Source organism: Orcinus orca, chromosome 2, assembly GCF_937001465.1.
Source record: "Orcinus orca chromosome 2, mOrcOrc1.1, whole genome shotgun sequence".
NCBI classification, from domain to species: domain Eukaryota; kingdom Metazoa; phylum Chordata; class Mammalia; order Artiodactyla; family Delphinidae; genus Orcinus; species Orcinus orca.
The window spans coordinates 92750749-92770655 of record NC_064560.1 but is presented as its reverse complement, the minus strand read 5'-3'; the positions used below and the strand labels follow the sequence as shown (position 1 = coordinate 92770655).

Sequence of the window (19907 nt, the reverse complement as noted above, 5' to 3'; positions counted from 1 at the left end):
AACCCACTGGGCCTTGGGGGTGCCTGGACCATGAATTTACTCATTCAACAATTATTTATTGAGGGCCTGAAAAGTACTCACAAGTGAACAAGAGCAAGTCTTTGGTCCTTCTTTCTCACTGTACGTGAATTTGTTAGTCGCAGCGTTAAGCGTCAGTATTTTATATGTTTGGCCAGCGTGAATCAGCCGCTCTGGGCATCCTAAATCAGTGCCCTAAGCCCACAGACGGGCGACGAGATGGCGGTGGCTGCACCAGCTTTGGCTACTCCGCGAGGACCTGCCGGGGCAGCTAGGCAACTATTCCTTCCCCACCACCAGCCTGGTGACACCCTCTGTGTCCTTGCCTGCTTGTTTGAAGGGTGCTTATTATACTGTGCTGAAATCTTTTAAAAGTTAAAGATAGTATTATATATATACATCTACTATATGTATATATACACACATACATATATATAAACCCATTTTCCCCACTAGACCACATGCTTATTTGTCTCTCTATTCCCAGGATTCCATAGTGCATTCAAAGCACAGGTATCTAATAAATGTTGATAGATAGATGGACAAATGGAAGGATGAATGTTGTTCTAGGGAGCAAAGCTCAGCGCCAGGAGTTGGTGACCCAAGGGAGTGGCATCAGCACTGTTTCTGGTGACAGCAGCTGGCAGGATTCCCTAGGGAGCCTCTTAGAGGGTCAGCAGAGAATTATTTTACCTAGCAGCTACGTGTTTCAGACAGGACCCACAGCTCTGTGTACACATGTGCACACGCACGCGCGCTCACACACACACACGCAGCAATCCCTAGGACTCACTACCCTGATCCTGGCACCTATCAGACTCACCTTAGCAAAATTTCAAAATCAAACCGGTTTGCCCTCAGTCCCTTCCTCTCCCTATAAACCTCTCCACCTCCCCTCTTATTTCACCCCCCCTTTCCTCTCCTGGCCACAGGTCTCTCCTGCCGAGAGAAAACCCACTGAAGGAGGGGAAAGTACAGGATTGCAAGTTGATCTCAATTCCTGGGCTGCACCTGTCCAGGTGGACGCATCACTTAGCCTCACCCAGCTGCAGTTTCCTCTGTTGTACAGGGTGGTAACAATAATACTCACTTCTCCAGCCTGTGAAGACCAAGTGATACACTGTATGGGAAATGCTGGGTAAACCACCAGAAGTTACACTATTGTTTTATTATGTTGTTGGAAGTTAGCAGTCAGTCCAAGAGAGCACTGAATTAAATGTCAGAGGGTCTGGTTATAAGTCTCCCCACTCCACCACTCGCTATACACCAGGGGCAGTTCCAGTGACAAGGTAAAAAGTGCTAATGTAGGCACCCCTGCTACAAAAATGCCTCCCAAGCAAAATTAAAATAGTTTTAAAAATACACACCTGAACTCTAATAAGAGAAAGGTAAATCCCTAAGTGTGAGAAAAAGGTGCAGGTAGTTTATAGCAGTCGCAGAAGGTCAGGTGCTGAAGCTAAGGTAGCCCAGGGAACGTCAGCCCTGGTTAGCTGCTACCCCTAGTCTTCAGCCCAGGCTGGGAGCCTGGGGGTTAACACCCACATGGGCAGACTGGGCCTTGGGACTTGCCAGCTCCATGGAGGGGATGCCTGAAAATGCTGCCTAACCAGCCTAAGAATAAACAGGGATTCTGGATGAGGAAAAATGTCTCCCACAGGAAACAAAAAACAGGAGCGGGGAATAGGGAGTGACTGCTTAATGGATACGGGGTTTCCTTTAGGGGTGACGAAAATGTTTTAGAACTAGAAAGAGCTGGTGGTTGCACAACATTGTGAATGCACTAAATGCCGTTGAATTGAATATTTCTAAATGGTTTATATTATGTTATGTGAATTTCACATCAATTTTTTTTAAAGGGAAAACCCCTAAGCCTTCACCGCACACATCGTGGAATCTCAAACCAAATTATCAATGCAAAAACTGGTCATGAGCCAGTGAAAAACATTAGAGTGCTTAATAAGAAAATGCAAAACTAATGTGTAGGGCTCTTGCACAACCTGGGACATGGTGGAGGGGCAAAAAGGCTAAGAGTTCATAGCAAAAAAAAAAAGAAGAGGAAAAAAAAATTACAACCTATATGAAGAAACAATCCATGGTCAGGGAGAATCAGCTGTCTCCAAAAACAGGAGAACTGATACTCCAGGAACTTGATCCAATAGAACTAATAGCTCAAGATAGAATTATCTGAAGAGACTACAAAAGGAATATGTTTAAAATAATTAAAGCAATAAAAGAAGGATTAGAATACGTAATGAAAGAAGAGGACACAATGGGAAAGAAACATGCAGATTTGAAAAAGAAACAAGAGAACTAGAAATGAAACATGTCATCATTGGAATTAAGACCTCAAAAGACAGGTTAATTAGCAGAGCAAAAGGATTTGAAACAAATGGATATGAGGAAAATGTCCAAGATACGGTCTGGAGAGATAAAGAGATGAAAAATTAGAGCTTAGGAGAGATAGAGGAGGCAGCAGTGAGAGAGCCCAACAGTTTGGCGCTCCAATAGGAGAGAATTGGGAGAATGAAGGAAAGGAGATATTTGAAGAGATATGCCTGAGAATTTTCCAGAACTGATAAAGGACATGAATCCTTAGCTTGAAGAAGATGTATACCTCTGGGGAGCCAACAGTATGAATAAAAATAACCCCACACCCAGACACATCCTAGGGAAACCACAGAGCACTGCAACGACAAAGTCCAGAACACAACGGAAAAACATTCTCAAACTGCTGAAGGAGAATGACTGAAAACCTCGAATTCCATCAGCAGCTAAACCACCAACCAAGCGTGAGAGCAAAATAAAGGCATCTTCAGACAAGTAAAGCATTTAAGAGTTGATCACGTCATAGACCCTTCTGGAAAGACCCACTAAAAAAAGACCCTTCGGGCTTCCCTGGTGGCGCAGTGGTTGAGAGTCCGCCTGCCGATGCAGGGGCCACGGGGTCGTGCCCCGGTCCGGGAAGATCCCACATGCCGCGGAGCGGCTGGGTCTGTGAGCCATGGCCGCGTCCGGAGCCTGTGCTCCGCAACGGGAGAGGCCACAACAGCGAGAGGCCCACGTACCGCAAAAAAAAAAAAAAAAGACCCTTCAAGAACAATGAAGCCAAACCAAGAAGGGAGAAGTGAGAGGCAAGAGGTGGGAGCAAAGAAACCAGTCAACGTGAGTTACATTTCCATTTAGATGACAGTCACTGTACAAAACAACTGCAATAGTAAAGCCGGGGCACCTAAATCCCAAAATGGCGCGAGGCATTTACTGGAGTTAAGTTTTACGCACCCCTCAGGTTCCTGTGGTGCAGCCAATCTCCCAGATCTTCTGCTGTGGCTCCCTGCCCCTCAGACACCATCACACGGACGGACAACCCAACTAGGTACCCAAGAACGCTGAGCACTCTCCCGGGCCACAGCTCGGCCCAGCAGCCACATACCTGGAGTTTCCGGCTAATCCCTCAGCTTCTGGATTTGGATGAAAACCACATGGCCCCCGGGTGGGCTCCGGCATTCCCAGCAGCCACTGGGAAAGGGCTAGACTACATGGTCTGGAAGTCGCGGGGGAGTTACTGCTCCACGGGGGAAGACTCTGACCAAGGGGAAATAAGAGACAGGGAGGTTGTGTAGAGAAATTCCCCCTCCTTGCTGACTACTCTGAGACGTGCTCTCTTCCTGTTACCCATCAGGAGAAGCCCTGAATACCAAGGGGATGCACCTGTGAAGAACCCGCTGGGCTCTTTGCAATTGACCGGAAGCTGAGGTCAGCACAGCAGCCATGACTTAGCATAACGAAGACCAGTGGTTTTCAAAGTGTGGGTCCCATTCCAGTAGCACCAGCATCACCTGGGAACCTGTTAGAAATTCAAATTCCCCAGCTCCACCCCAAACCTTCTGAATTTGAGACTCGGAGCCTGGGGCCCAGGAGTCTGCATGGTAACAAGTCTTCCAGGTGATTCTGAGATTAGGTTATCAGGTGTTCAATAAAGTATTTGCATGAACGGTGCATTGTAATTACTGTGGCATCTATGGCACCTGTGATAAACATTAATCCTACTCACTAAATATCTCTGGCCCTCTGCCTTCAAGACCCGCCAGAGCCCTCTACTCTCTGCCCAGCCAACCAGCAACATTGCTCCATCAGCCGGGGTCCTGGGGTGACACTGACAAAAAGCAGACCCCGGCTGGCCCACAATGGACAAGTAATATGAACAAGAAATAAAATCTTATTGTTTTAAGCCACTGGGATTTGGGTGTTGTTTATCACCGCAGCATAACCCAGCTCATCCAGTCTGACATGGGCCAATATTTTCAAAGAACAGCGCTTCCCGAAATGCTCACCGCCCTATCTCGCAAGAAAAGAGAAAGAAGGAAATGTGTTGTACCCACTGATCTTCAGGAAATGTTTGATGCTTGGGCAACCAAGAGCGGCCAGGACTCAGCTGTCTCTGTAGATAATGGGAGGGGACGGGCAGCTCTGGTGCAGATGGTTCTAGAAGGGCTGCCAAGGGCTCTGGGATGAGGGCGGCAGTTCTGGGTCAGAGGAAATGGTACAAAGAGGAGGAAAAATAGGCCACCCTGCATCTGTACCAAGCTTTACACTTTCCAGGACACTCTCACTCATTGTTTCATCTTTCCTCCTTCCATGCACAGGGATGAGCCATCCTATGCCACAGTGGGTCCAGAGAGGCAAAGGGACTTGCCCAAGATTGCACAGCAAACTGGTGGCAGAGTCAACCAAGGTTTTCACTCCCAGGCAAGCGTCCTCCTAGCACCTGCCAAGAAACAGTCTCCGGGAAGGTGGTTTTGGAGGGAGGTCGATGTCCCCCTGTCCCTTCTCAGAGCACAGGTGACGCTCTTGTACAGGGTCCTGAGGACTCTGGCATCAAATGGGTTCTCACCAGGTTCTTGTGAACTTGGAGGTTTCTGGCCTCCAAGGGGTGGAGAGGGAGGAATGGAGGTTCAGGGGCTACAGGGCAGCAGCTCATGAGTGCTCCCAGGTTTACAAGCTTCTCATCTGGCACCTAGCACCCTGGGCACCGTCCTTCACCCTCTCACTACCATTTCTCCCTCTCACAAGTTCCCAGACCCTGGGGTCTCCCCTGTCTCGTAGAGAGACAACAAAGCTCGTGGGGGACTGGCTGGTTCCCTCTCCCTTTCCTCCCATCACAATAAGCAGGACAGAGTCCTGGTAACGGCTGACACTCACCTGTTACGGGTTGAATTGTGTCCCCCTAAAATACATATGCTGAAGTCCTAACTCCCGGCAACACAGAATGAGACCTTATTTGGAGACGGGGGTCTCACAGAGGTAACCAAGTTAAAATGGGGTCATCAGGCTGGGCCCTATTCCAATATGACTAGTGTCCTTATAAAAGGGGAAATTTAGAGACAGACATTCACAGGGAGAAAGCTATGTGAAGAAGACAGCTATGGGGCCACAAGCCAAGGAACTACCAGAAGCTAGGAGAGGGGCTTGGAAAAGATCTTCCCTCCCATATGGTCCCTCAGAAGGAACCAACCCTGCTGACACCCTGATTGTGGACTTCTAACCTCCAGAACGGGGAGACAATAAACTCCTGCTGTTTAAGCCACCTAGGCTGTGATGCTCTGTAACTCTTTACCCTGTAACTTCCTGATCCTATTCCGTGTTCCCCCTTCTTCCTAAAATCACCTCCACTGACATCCCTCGCTGCACTGCATCCCCTCAGTGTCAATCAGCACATGACTTACAGTGCCCTAGCACCGAGCTGGTACCCAGGAAGATATAGAAATGAATTTGAAGTAGAGACAGTTGGAGGCATCAAAGAATCTAGACCGAGTGTGTGGCCCCAGATTCAAGTCCTAGCCCTGCCACTGTTGTGCTTTGGGAACCTGAGAGAAGCCCCTTCCTCACTCTGGACGTCAGTGTCTCACCTGTACTGTGATAAGGTTGAATTAAATGATCTGAGTTTCCTTCCGGCTGTGAAATTCTGCAGTTCTCAGTCAAGATAATACGTGTTTGCGATCATTTTTGTACTCTTCCCTAGAAGTTTTTTTTTCTTTTTCCGCGGTACGCGGGCCTCTCACTGTTGTGGCCTCTCCCGTTGTGGAGCGCAGGCTCCGGACGCGCAGGCTCAGCGGCCATGGCTCACGGGTCCAGCCACTCCGCGACACGTGGGATCTTCCCGGACCAGGGCACGAACCCGCGTTCCCTGCATCGGCAGGCGGACTCTCAACCACTGCGCCACCAGGGAAGCCCTTCCCTAGAAGTTTATCCTTGTAACCTCACCCTAGGGTCCACTTGCTTCATGAACCTCTTTCCTCACTCCCATGACCACCTAGACTCTGACTAGTCCCTACCCATTTCCCTTGATCAGGCCCCATCAGTTAACATGCTTGCAAAGCAGCATGAGAAGGCATTTAATAAATACTGGGTTGAAACACCCTTTAAGGGCTTCCTCTTCTGTCTGTAGCGGATTTCTCCTTAACACTCAGCAAGAGGGCGTGGCTAAAAGACAGCCCCTCCTCTTTAGTCCTTTATACACCCTACTTTATAGAGCTGCCTGTCAAAGCACCGACAACACCCTGTTGCACGTATTCGTGAACCAGACCACCTCCTCCCACCAGGTAGCAGGCTCCCCAAGGCAGGAACCGTCTCTCTTTTGCATCTACATTCCCCAGCATTTGCATAATAGGAAGCAACAAATATAAGTGGAGTGGATAAACATGGGCATATGGCAGAAGCTCTTCACCATGGGTTGGAGGACCCTTAAGAGTTTCAAGGGGTCCATGAACCCACAGAAATTGTGTGCAAAGGACTGTGTGTACGTGTAGGTTTTTCTATGTCGTGCACATTTTCCCATGGAGAGGGTCCGTGGAGCCCTGAGAAATTAAAAGCCAAGGCTGAAAAGATGTTAAGACCCAAAGCCATGAAGCAGGGAGGTGACATTTATTAAGCCCCTACCCTGTGCTGTGCCTGGTGGTGTAGGTGTTACTATTCCTACTTTGCATGAATGGAAACTGACGTTCTGAGAGGTGACATCTTGGTTCATGAAGAGAGAAGCAGCCCGTCCAGGGTGGTTCAGAGCAGACTCTGGAGCTACGAGCCTAGGTTCAAATCCCAATACTATCACTTTCTAGTTCTGTGATCTTGGTCAAGTTACTTAAGTTGCTCTGCGACTCAGTTTCCCCATCTGTAAAATGGGAGAAATGAGGGTACCTACCCCAGAGGGCTGTTGTGAGAAGTTGATGTGTTAATGTATGTAAAGTGATCAGAATGGTGCCTGGCATGGGGTGTGTACCCTGAAGGCGATGATGAGGAGGGTAAAGAGGAAGATGCTGGGACTGGCAGAGCTGAGCTGCAAACCCAGGCCTTGCCCTTCAGTGCCATTACTGCCAGCACCCAGCATGCCACAACGCCCCATCTCACTGCTGAAACTCTCCTGTGCCCTCCTAGGAAAAGCCTTCAGACCTGAAAGTGGCTTTTCTAGCTTGGCTTCCTGGAGGTGGACAGGTCTGTGACACCAGTTCGGCAGGCAGTCCCTGGCCGTTACAGAAGGAGTATGTGGGAGGTTATAAGCGACCTTTCCCGGCCAGCAACACAGAGCCTATACAATCAGGACACTCTGCTTCTGCTCCGCTCTTCATTTTCCAAGAGCTTCACCAACATCCACGAATAGAAATTAGAAAGGGGATGCGCTCATCCATTCCCGGAGCCCCACGCTGACGTCCAAAATCCCTTTATCATTTCCCTGAGTCCATCGCTGCGCCCTGAGCTCCAAAGGGCCACTCACAGCCATCCTGCTCAGGCTTTATGAATCCCGTGTCCCACCCCACACCTGACTTTCACTCTGCTTCGAGCAGACAGAGCAGCAGCAGTAAAGCCTTCAACCTGATCTCACTTCTACACCTGGGCCCCCCCAGTAACCCCATCCCAGGTGAAGTGTCAGCCACGGCCTTGTTCCAGCCCAGTCTTCTGCGCTGCTCCTGGGAAACAGCCTCTTGGGGTTTGCTTTGGGTGAGTATCTTTGTATCTTTCCGGCGAAACCATCACTATTGCACTTATTCTCGAGAGCACTTTTCATTTATTCCTGTAATGCAATTAGAATCGAGTTTCTTTAGCATTAGGGGAGATGTAACGTCAGTAGGGGAAAACTGTCATTTCATTCCCAACGTCGATATGCCCACTCTGCCCAAATTCTCTCTCTGGTGCTAGCTTGCTCTACCCTCCCGAATGGCAAGGAGAATACTAAAAAGGAGATTCACTCTCCAAATCTGCCTCCAAATAAAGAGGCAGAAGCTCTGGGGCTGGATTCTCCTCTCAGTCATTAAACGGGGGCTCCTAGCTACTCTGACACTCTCCTGCAGTTGAGGGAACCCCTAATGCCCAATGGAAAGCTTCACACTGGCCCTGTCTACTGTTCAATGGTGAGTCGGAAAGAGTCCTCTAGACTCTGACAACAGGGCCCTACAATCATCCTCCCAGAGAGGTTGAGTGACTTGCCCGAAGTAACATGCCTGGGAAGATGGGACCAGAACCCAGATCTGCAGGCTCCTGGGTGTCTCCTACTGCATGACAATGCCCTCCACCCAGAGGGCCTGTGGCTGCCAGAAACTTAGCCCTTATCTCCCTGGGGGCACTAAGGCTTCAGTTTTCTGTAGACAAACAGGGGAAGAGATGACATGAATCTTTTATGCACCCACCTTTTCTTCAGTGTCTCCCAGTCCTTTTTGGAAATCCTCCCATTTACTGGAACCAGTTCCTTGTGAGCTTACTCTTGCCATCCTCCTTCTAGGTGCTACGATCTTGCCATCCAATGATCCCACCTTCCCCGCTTCCTCTCTCCCATCCATCCATCCATCCATCCATCTATCCATGCATCTCTCCATCTCTCCATCCATTTATTCATTCACCTCTTCCTTCTTGAGCACCTCAGCTCTGCGCCAGGCGCTCAGCACTTCTTCCCCATTGCTCCTCAGAGCACCCACTCCAGAAGAATCCACTTCTCTCCTGACACCATCAAAGCCTAGAACTGATGTGCTAACACGCACCCTCTTAGGAGGTTAATCTGATAGACAAATCTGTGCTAATGCGTTTGCACCAGACCCATCATCCCCTCAGAACCGGCAGCAGGCAATGATTTCTGGAGCCCTCAGGTCAGCTGAGGCCTGCTGCCCAGGGCCTGGAAAACAGGCCTACCTCCCTTTCCCTTGTTCCCCTTCCCTCCCCTCCCCACTGCAGCCCCCACATACGTATGCAGAAGTCTCCGCTTTCGTAGTAGCCAGGACAGCACTGGGACCTCCGCCGGTACATGGTCCGGAGCCCACGCCGATACGCTGTCTTATAACTGATCCTACGGCACAGAAAAGAAAGCCACTTGCAAGTATTGAAAATCAATCACTCCTGTTAGAATGATATTCGTGTTAAACTATATCAAGGATGCCATTCAATAATTACTTTAAAATGCATGGCGGCTTCGAATATGATGGAACACAATAAAGAAAAATCGATGGTGGGATCTGGGCCATTGTGATGCAGAATGTGTCGCTGACATGGCGGCAGCATTTGCTACACCTGCTGACTTCTCGCCAATCCCTTCAGAGCGATACTTAGAAGCGCTGCAGAAAATACTTTCTGGACAGTAACTGGGGACTTCTGAAAACCTCCAGACCCAGGGCTGGAGCAGCCCATGGGGTGACCTTGATAGGAATTGGGCCCTGAGAGTTTCTATGCCAACTGCCACCACCCCAACCATGATTGCTCATGGCCCTGTGGGGACTGGTCTACCCAGTTGGAGAACTGAAGCCAAGTCAGCAAAAGGACCCTCTGAGTCTGACTAGGTCCCAGACAGTAGATTAATCTCCCTCCCACCAAAAATAACACCCCCTGGGAAAGAGCTTCGCATGCCATCTTGGGAAGGCTCAGAACCAGCTCTGCAGAGGAAGAAGCTAATATCCAGAGAGCAGAAGCTCTGGACGGGGAGTCAGAGACCTGGATTCCAGTTCTTATGCTGACCTGAGTGTTGAGACGTGGTCCTGTGCCACAGAGATTTATAGGCAAAATCACTCAGTCTCTATCTGAGGCAGGTAGCATTATTACGCCCCCTTTATTTCTTTCTTAGAGTTTTTATTCTTATTTTGTTTTATGTACTCTCCCCCTTTGTTTTCTGGATGAGAAAACTGGGAAGTTAAATCAGTTGTTCGAGGTCACACAGCTAATAAGTTTCAGAGGCAGAATTCAAACGCAAGTCACTCTAATTTCAAAGCCACTGGGCTTAACCTACTGCCCTGTGCCAGTTCCCAAGGGGTGGCTTTCTGGGCTAATGGGATGGCCATCATGAAGCAGTAGGACAAGGGAATGAATGGTGTGAGGACAGAGTCCTAAGGAGGGAGTCAGAATTGGGTACTGACAGGCAAAGCCCCTTCCTCACACATAAGGTCAAAATGGAGGAGATTTGAAGTGGCCATTGAAGACCAGAGACAGCAAGTAACTTCCCAAGGTCAAGGTGTAACTTGGACTCAACCCAAGTCCTCGGGCCTTGAAGCCAGAGCTCTTTCACTTCCCCACCAGCACCCCAGAGGAGCCTGCCCTGTGGACCCCTCGTTGGGGGGCAGAGCCACGGGGTCCAGTCACTGGAGATGCCTATAGCCTGCTTTCCATGGAGGGTCAGCCCAACTTGGGCAGGGAGTCCTACAGCACAGGCTGGGCCAGCCCTACCAGTGCTTACAGCCCTCGCTTTATGACAAATGACAGTGCAGGACTCCAGGGAAATCTGTGATATTTGGGAATGTCACAAACTAAGGTCATTCTACTTTGTCAAAAATCCATAAGGGAAGGTAAGTAAGCCAGCCTCTAAGTGAAGCTACTTCCCCGGTACAGGAAGGCAGCTCCCGGCAATTTCAGTTGTATAAGCCTCCGAGATAAAGAATGACTCAGGGTTGACTAAGAAGTCACTCAATCCATGCCTCCCACCAAACAGAGTCATCCCCAAGCGCTTCCAGTGGAGAGGTGGTCTCAGAAGCGTTAAAGCCTCCCTAGAGAAAGATGTCCCCCACTGCTTCTACCTTCCCATCGTTGCTGCTCCTTTCCTCTGGAAGGAGAGAGAAGGGGCCAGGGACCAGGCTGCTATCAGAAGGATGCTGCGTTCCAACAAGCCATTCCACACTGAAGGAGACTCACGGTGCTGCTGTCAGCGTGCTCACGCTGGGTCATCAGGAAAGCTGCAAAGCCACTCAGTAAGTCAGCAAAATACTTCATGTTCCAGGAATGCAGCCTGTTTTAATAAGCAGCCACTCACTTACCCTTCCCCAGTGGTGACGGACGGCAGCGCCAGCCTCCGAGTACCCAGCAAAGCCACTCCTCAGAGCAAACTTGGCTCTGGCACAGGGCCTGACAGTCATGGAGGGAGCAGGACTTTTCCTTCTGCCTCTGCCTTTGACCAGGGCCACAGGCAGCTAACTCACTTGGTCAACTAGGGGAGGTTAAGGGGATGCAGTAATGGCTGAGTCATTCCTATCAGATCAACCCTCCTGCAAACAACTCTGCAATCTGGGCAAAATATAAAAGACAACTACCTGAAAAGCACTAGAGAGAGAACAAAGGCAGATGCTGGAGGGAAGCAGACACTTCGAAGAAGGGAATGACACCAGGAAAGGTGAGCCCAAGGGCAGGCCCCAGTCAATAATATTCCAGATGGCTAAAATTCAGATAGAGGACACACAGCCTTACTGGTCTGAAGAACCACAGGACAAGCTGAGGGTAGACCCAGCAACTAGAAAGTGACAGGATAAACCCTAGAAAGGAGAGAGCCACAAGGAGGAAGCCCCATATTCTTTGTAAAATCTCTGCCCAAACTTCTGCCCCCTGAATTACACGTGTACAGGGCAGGTTCCAAGCAGTCCAGCAAAGGCTGAAAATATGAACTTTCAGAGTTTGGAAAACTGAGTTTAACCAAGTTAACTGGCTGCTTAAACAAACAAGCAAACAACAACAACAACAAATCTGGAGGAACACAAGAGAATTCAGTCTCTACAGTCTCCGTTGTTCATAATGCCCAGAATACAATTCAAAATTACTAGACACATTAAAGAAACTAGAAGATTGTACCTGTGTAAGAAGCAGTCAAGGAAGACCAACCTGAGATGACCCAGATGTTGGAATTAGCAGACAAGGGTTTTAAAGCAGCTATTATATCTATGCTCAGTGTTTCACAACAAGTTACTAGCAAAACCCGCAAAGAAAACCAGGACTTTGGCCTTCCAGCATAGAGCAAGTTTCCCCATCCACATTTCTGTCCACCATGATTCCTGCATAACCTCGAAGAGTGACCAGGCCCACAAAGAGGAAGCAAAAATATCTGGAAACAACACAGATGCTCAGAAACTACGAAACGGGCCTACCAGGTAGCCTCTCTCTCGCTCCCTCACTGACCCTTCATCTGCTGAATTTTCACCCCTCAAATAACAAAGCTACCTTGCCTGTGTCTAATACCTCACTTTTCCCCACTTTCCCCTGCTCTTTTCACAGTATTTGCACATCCCTGACCCTGCAGGTAGGTAGGGCAAGGATCATTACACGTTTGATGAGTACACAGGGAGTCCCAAAATAGAGTGACTTGCGCAGGGTCATCCAAGAAAACATGTTTTCTCTTCCTTCCTCTCCTGTCTCTCTGGTGCCATGAGGGCATGGCATGATTTCCAGGAGGACTGCAGACAAGGAAGCAGAATTCCCACGTGCAGTCGTTCAGATGGAGTGCTTCCCATGGGCAGCCTGGCCAAGGCGCCAAGAGGTGCTGGTCTATAGCCTGCACCCTGTTCTCCAAGCCGGGTACGCTGCACAGGGCTACATGTGCTCTGACGGGGGCCCTCTGAGGTTGGATCTCCCCCAGGAGCAGACCCTGAGGCAAGGATTCAAAAGCAAGTAGCTTATCTGGGAGATGATCCTAAGAAGCACTGGGAGGGGTGTAGTAAAATGAGACAGGAAAGTAAAGGCAGCCAATTCAGGGTGTACTTTTGAGCAGCTTCCCGCTGTGGGTGACTGAGGTTCCATCCCACTGGGGACCACAGATATGTGCAGAACACACCTCAGAGTTGGGTAAGGATCTTCTTACCCTAAGGGTAAGGAAGCTGGCGTATTCTTCCACTAACTCCCCATCTGTCATTGGGTGAGGGATGCCCTCCAAGGGCAGTAATTCTCTAGCACTTCTAGCCTGCCCTGCCCATAAGCCGCTCTGACTATAAAGAAGCCCTCAGCAGAGCCTCTCCCGTGAGTACCAAGAGTGGGTACCAAGGGGATGCAGGCAGTGCACTGACTCCATCTGCTAGGGGGGTAGGAAGGTGAGCCTGAGGGCCTGCCTCTTTCCCCCACTCACCGTCTGAGAGAGGTACTCACCGATGCCTGGTACACTTGAACCAGTTGAGGATGTCTGTGCATCGCGTGTAGTAGATCTGATCAAAGGGGTGTGCGTACGATTCCTGGACGGTCACGGCATAGCTGAGAACCAGACAGGAGATGGAAGCTGTGGTCAGCCCTTGGGAGGCAGAGCTGATATTCAGGATGGGGTCTCCCTCCCCAGGGGAGCCAGGCCCCACAGCCAAGTGTCCAGGGCCTCCAACCCCCCACCCCAACCCCACTCTCCTCCTCCTGCCCTGGGTACTCTCCGCATTCAAACCTCCCTGACTCCAGGCTAGATCCAGGGCACACCCCTTACTGTCCTGTGGCCCAGCTCGCTTTCCGAAGTTCTGGTTCATTTGTTCATTTAACAGAGAATGAATAAAGGAGGGTTTCCATTTATTCTGTGTGGCTCTGGAAGGCCCAAAGCTAGTATGTTTTAAAATACTTAATGTTTGCTCAGATCTTTATGGTCTTCAGAGCACATGCATGGAAGCTGATCTTTGCAGCAACTCTATGAAATAAGTGGTCCCATTTTACAGATGAAGAAATGAAGGCTTAGAGGCAGCTTGTCCAGGCCACACAGCTGGTACCAATAACTGTTAATATTTGAACGCCCTGCGTTAAATGTTTTAAGCCCTCTTAATCCTCACACAATCTTTTTTTAAAAAATTTTTCATTATTATTATTATTTTTTGGCTGCGTTGGATCTTCATTGCTGCACGTGGGCTTTTCTCTAGTTGTGGCGAGCAGGGGCTACTCTTTGTTGCACTGCGCAGGCTTCTCATTGTGGTGGCTTCTCTTGTTGCGGAGCACAGGCTCTAGGCAACCAGGCTTCAGTAGTTGTGGCTCGCGGGCTCAGTAGTTGTGGTTCACAGGCTCTAGAGCGCAGGCTCAGTAGTTGCGGCGCGCGGGCTTAGTTGCTCCGCGGCATGTGGGATCTTCCTGGACCAGGGCTCGAATCCGTGTCCCCTGCATTGGCAGGCGGATTCTTAACCACTGCACCACCAGGGAAGTCCCCTCACGCAATCTTATAAGGTAGGTGGTGGCATTGTTATCCTCATTTTACAGATGAGGGAACTGAGCATCAGAGACGTTAAGTGACTTCCCCAAGGTCACCCATTACCCTCTGTTTTATTATGTCTCTAGTATAGCTGGGGATGCAACGAGGACATGCCCCTGGACCTCCTGATTGAAGTGGTATCTTGTTACCTGCCTGTTAACTGTAAACCTGGACCAGGGGGTAGAAGTCACAGGGAAGCAGCTCCCAGCTTTATCAAAACAAGCCTTTCCACCTGCCCGTGCTGGCAGGAGAGGTATGAAAAGGCAGTCAGGCCAGGGTGTAAAGTGAGGACTCACACTTCCTATGCAGGCTGGGAGAGGACCTCTGCTGAGATTTTAGGGATTAATTTTTATGTCAGTTGGTATTATTCAGTGTTTTTCCCCAGAAGGCTCACTCACTTGGTCCAGATGGCCAGGTCCAGGCTATAAAAGCCCGTCTGCTTTGCCTGAGAAAACTGTCGGTTTACTTGCAGGGGGGCTGGGGCAGGCCAGCCCCCCGAGTGGGTCTCTAGCAGGCTCTCTGCTGCCAGAAATGTCAAAGGTCTAGAATTCAGAAAGAGGAAGCCAGGAGCAGTCAGCAATGCACATGTACTCAGGGTGGTGGGAAATTCTGTTTCTCTGAAGCACGGAGGATGTGAGAAGGGTCCTTGCTGAGCCTCTACCAGCCGGCACATCAGAGATGTGCGTCAGAGGCACATGTCTATGCAGACATGGCCTGAACCCATTTCATCTCCAGGCTTGGAGAAACTGAGCTCGACACCCGCCCCTGGCGTCCCAAAGCCCCTTCCAACTCTGAAAATCTATGACCCTGGGCTCCTGCATCTCTACTGAGTCTCTCACTTAGAGGCAGGATAAGAGTACAGCGGCTCTGGGTCAAGTTTGAACCCTGTCACTTGTTAGCAGCCTGTTCTTAGATATAATACTTAGCTGGTATAAGCTTCCATTTCCTGACCTGTAAACCTATGATAACTATTACCAGGGACTTCATATCATTATTGCAAGGATTAGGATGGCAGTGATAGTGTCTGTCTCTCAGAGTGGTGGGAAGGTAAAGCAAGATAACACAGGTAAAATGCTCAACACAAGATAATACACATAAAATGCTTAACAGGTACACTGTCAGTGTCTAATAGATGCTGGCCATCATCATTATATGACTGGCAGTGACACACCTGCTTGCCAGGCACCGAGGGATAGTTCCTCCCTGACCATAATACGGGATGGGGAGAAAGACCACACACAGACCAGACTCCTTGCCTTTGTTAAGCACCTGGGGGAATCAGGCACCCCTTGTAGCACAGACAGGGACAGTGGGTGCTCAGAGAAAGGGCAACAGCCCAACAGAGAGGGTGGGGAGGGTGTCATGGGGAACAGATCCAGCTCTGCAGGGGTGCCCTGAGCCAAGCGAGTCAGGCAACCAGAACTTGAACCAACTCCAAGTCCCCGGGTGAAGCGTGTGCCCCTGGGTTCATAGCTGGGTGGTTTAACACGCTCATTTGCCAACATGCTAACGAGGGGCCAGATTAATCTTGTAAAGCTGGGCTTTGCTAGCCAGGGGAGGTCCTTCTGCTGGGTTTTATGGTGGAGGGGCGTAATTAACGCGGAGCCATCCAGAAGCACTAATCCAGCTGGGAAATTCTCCCTAAGCGGTCTCCGGGGACCAGGGTGTGTTTCTGGAACGACACAGACTAGACTCATCGCGTGTAGATGGCAATGGAGCTCAGCTGGAAGAGCCAAGAAGGAGGAGGCGCCTGGTGGCACAGGGCATCACACAAGACCTCCTCCCTAGGGGCAGGAGAAGCCCCAGACCTCCTCTTAGCTGCTGGAATCTCTCCTTGTCCTCCCATCAAAGCAGTAACTTCAGCCGATAGCCCGAACAGCCTGAAACGCCGGCTCAGTGCAGGTTCGGATCAGAATATTTCCACATTCCAAATGTATTCATGTCGGGCAGGTTTAGAAAATTAGTGAGTTTGGTTTAAGTTTGAACTGATCTACTGGTGCAAATGGCGCTCAGAGAAAAGGGAAGTCAGGGTGGGCCCTACCATCAGGGAAGGCTTCCTGGAGGAGAGGTTGGAGGCACTGGGAAAGGCAGAGAGGAAGGAGGCGTTCCAGAAGCCGAGATACAGCACAGACGTCGGCAGGAAGCAACGGAGTCCCAGCTGGGAAAGGTGGATGAGACGGGGATTGCTGAGACTGAAGTCTGCAAACCAAAGACTAATGTGGGAGCCACCTGCTTTCTCCCTCACCCACTGGGAAATAAAGGTTTACATTCACCACAACTAGAAGAGGTAAGGGGCCTGGATCACCACAGAATCATGTGGAAAGCTTATGAAAACTGCATATGCCTAGGCTCTACCCCAGACCTACGGAATCAGAGTCTCTGCGGAGAGGACCCAAGAGAATCTGCTTTTCACCAGCACTTCAGGGTGCCTGATGTGCAGTAAAGTCTGTGATAACTGTTCCTGCAAAGCTGGAGTTGTCAACAAGGAAAGACAATAATTGAGCTTCATGGTCCGCAAAGCCCTTTCATGAAACTGGTGCCTTGATCATCCGACAAGCCTGTGAGACAGGGGTAACGATTCTCCCCACTTTACAGAGGCAGAGGTAGGCTCCGAGTGGTTCAGAGACATCCCCAAAGTCACAGGGCTAACAGACGGAAAACTCCAGACTGGTGTGAACCAAGGTCTCATCACTGATCTCGTGTTCTTCCCACTTCACCAAAAAGGAGCACGCTGGTGGCAACACTGCCTTCCGCTCCAGCCTCAACTCTGTCGGGACCCCTCGTGGAGCACCCGGTCACTGGAGACCACGCTGGTGTGGGCACCATCCCTCTGCCTCCCAGCCAGTCCCGCCAGGCCCTGGGTGAGGGGACTTTCCCTGCCGTGGGGCTGGGGCATTCACCCTCACAGGCATGGAGCACGGCCCTCCCCACTCACCTGCCCTCCTCCACCATCCGCTTCCCCCATCGGGCGCTCATCTTAATTTTATTTATTTGATTTACTAACATCTAAGTGACAGAGTCATCCTGGTCAGCATGGTCAATCAATTCCAGGGTATAATTTGGTTTTTCCTGATTGGGTCTCTGGTCACTGTCTTTCTGCTCACCAAAATCGATACTTTCACCTTGTGCTTCAAAGTCAGGCCATCTGCAGAGCCCCGGCCTGTTCCCCCTGGACCTAGTGCCGCAGCCAGAATGCAGCTGCCCTTCCCCTGTCAGCCCTCTCTAACCCCACCAGATCAGAAGCAGCAGGGCCCCCTCACCTACCCTGCTCGGGGCAGGCTGCCGGCTGCCCTGCACATCTGAGCTGCTGCATCATTGCCAGTCCTGGGAGACCAGGAAGGCATCGTGGCATTGGAGCACAGCTCATCTGGACCACAGTCTCTCACTGCACCCCGCCTGTCTGGGGATGGGCACTGAGCCTCTCTGGGCCTCTACTTCCTCATCTGTAAAATGGCTGTAAGTGCAAATGCAGGGAGGAATACTGTCAACTACCAGACTGCATCATTCACGTTGCCTGTCACTCAACGCCCCCACCCTGACCCCCAGAGCACTGAGTCTCAGGCAGAATCTACACAGCTTTGGCCCACCTTTCAGCATCTGTGCTGTGTCCCCAGCTGGACTGCAGGCCCTTGGTGGACAGCTTCCGTACCTCCTGCCTCTGCTTTTGTCCCAACAGTGCCAAGCCCAGGGTGAGGCCCTGAGGGAGTGCCTGGCTGTCCAAGAACCGCATCTTACCTCTCCCAGTGGCTGCACACGTTGGGGTCCTCGGGGTTGAGGGAGAGGACGGTTTGCAGGAGGGAGCAGACAAGGAGCCCTGCCACCGAGAGCGCCATCCTGGGCCCTGCGCGGGAGAACAGAGGAGGCAGCGTCATTAATCAGACCGGCTTCCCAGGCATCTGTTTGGGGCCATGACTCCTCGCGTGAGGCGGCGGAAGGCGCTCACTAAGCTGCGAAGTTTCCCATCGTCATCGTGTAATGAGCAGCTGATATTTCACACTTGCAGGCTTTGACTAACACCGTAACACTTCACCACTTCTGAGTAACCGGGCAGTGGGAAGGCTGAGTCAGGGAAACACTGAAATTTTAGGCCAGAGCTTCTGAAAGTTTTTTTGGTTCATGGACTTTGAGAATCTAATGAAAGTTACAGACCTTCTCCCCCACAAAACGCACACACGCACGACACTTGGCTGTGATTTCAGGGTGCCCTCAGGCCCCTGAGCCCATCCTTGGACCAAGAACCCCTGATCTTCTACCTTAAGGACAACACCCTCCCCCTGTCCCTTCTCCCTCATCTTTAATGTGCTTTGCCCATTCACTTCCTCTCTCTACTCCCTCCTTCAATGAAGACAGAGAAAAAAGGTGTCTGGTATGGCCCTGGGGACAGGTAAGCTGAGAAAACCCTTCTTAGCAGCTCTGGTCCAACAAGCCACCCAGAAGGCTGGCCCTTGCTTTTCTTGTTCCCATGGGCTATCAGCCACTGACACCCAGGGTGATGATCTCTGCACGTCATACCAAACCGGGGGCGAAGGGCTTGGATAGCCTGGTAAGGGGCTTTGAGGAATCAGCTTGTAGAGTCTGATCCTGGCCCCTGAAGTGACAGCCTGAGTCAGGGGTTAAGTGGGCCTCCCCAGCTACCAAGCCCCTTGGTCCTTGAATTGAGGATTCCCCAACCAAGGGCTCCTCATAGAGGCAGAGAACCATTAAGGTGGGAGCGGCTGAAATGACCTCCGAGACTCCTTCCTGTCCGGGACTCCGTGGTCCTACAGCCTTAGAGAACTGCCCAAGGGTTCCCACCTGGTGAGGGTGCAGGGGGCCCCAGAGCCACCCCCAGGGGACCTGCAATTCATGTGTGCTGAAACATCAGCTACAGACTGAACAAACACTATGACTCAGAAAGATAGCACTATATTTCCCGTGTTCACAGATGCGATCGTGATTTGCTTAAAAGCTTTACTGAATTCAAAGGACCTTTTATTCTCAATCAGCCACGTTAAAAAAAAAAAAAAAAAGCAGCTTCTAACAACTGGGGGCAGGGATGGTATAGAAACTCTTTTGACATTGGAAAGGGGTCCCCAGGATTGAAACGGTTGAGGATTTCTAGTCCATTGACCTGGAGTTTACCGACGAGAAGCACCTTCTTGGAGACAAGGAAGCGTAACATGGATGTCGCACACGCCCCCATTTGTACTCCGAGGGAAGCTAAATGGAGCCCCTGCCTTTGTGAAAGGTTAAACTCTCCCCTCCCAGCCCCAATAATTTCCTTGTTAAACTCTTTCTCAGCAGCTCCTTCAAAGATAAACAAATTGTCACAAATTCTGTGTAACCATGGGGGTCCAAATGATGATTAATGAGGTTTTTCTGTCTGAGGTCTGGAAATAATCTGGCTAAATGGATTCTGAAAATCGGTTAAGAAAGAGAAAAGCAATTCTGGTGCTTCTGCACAATTTGCAGTCTGGGAGTTGCA

The 19907-nt window shown here is 50.4% G+C and overlaps 1 protein-coding gene across 18 annotated transcripts in view; it reads right to left on the bottom strand.

Annotated features, from left to right (window-relative positions):
• Positions 1-19907, bottom strand: part of MEGF11 (multiple EGF like domains 11) — a 425478-nt gene that overhangs the window by 226335 nt on the left and 179236 nt on the right. For 17 of the 18 annotated variants that reach the window (XR_004486708.2, XR_004486707.2, XM_049705891.1 and 14 more), the window contains 3 exons: positions 18179-18284; positions 13381-13482; positions 9243-9343 (listed from right to left, as the gene is read on the bottom strand). Coding sequence is in view for 16 of the 18 variants with exons in the window: in XM_049705891.1 (XP_049561848.1) it covers positions 9243-9343; positions 13381-13482; positions 18179-18284 (309 nt within the window). In the remaining 2 variants the exon portion in view is untranslated. Of the gene's footprint in view, positions 1-9242; positions 9344-13380; positions 13483-18178; positions 18289-19907 lie in introns of those variants that run through there. The other variant, XM_049705902.1, reaches the window with a different exon arrangement.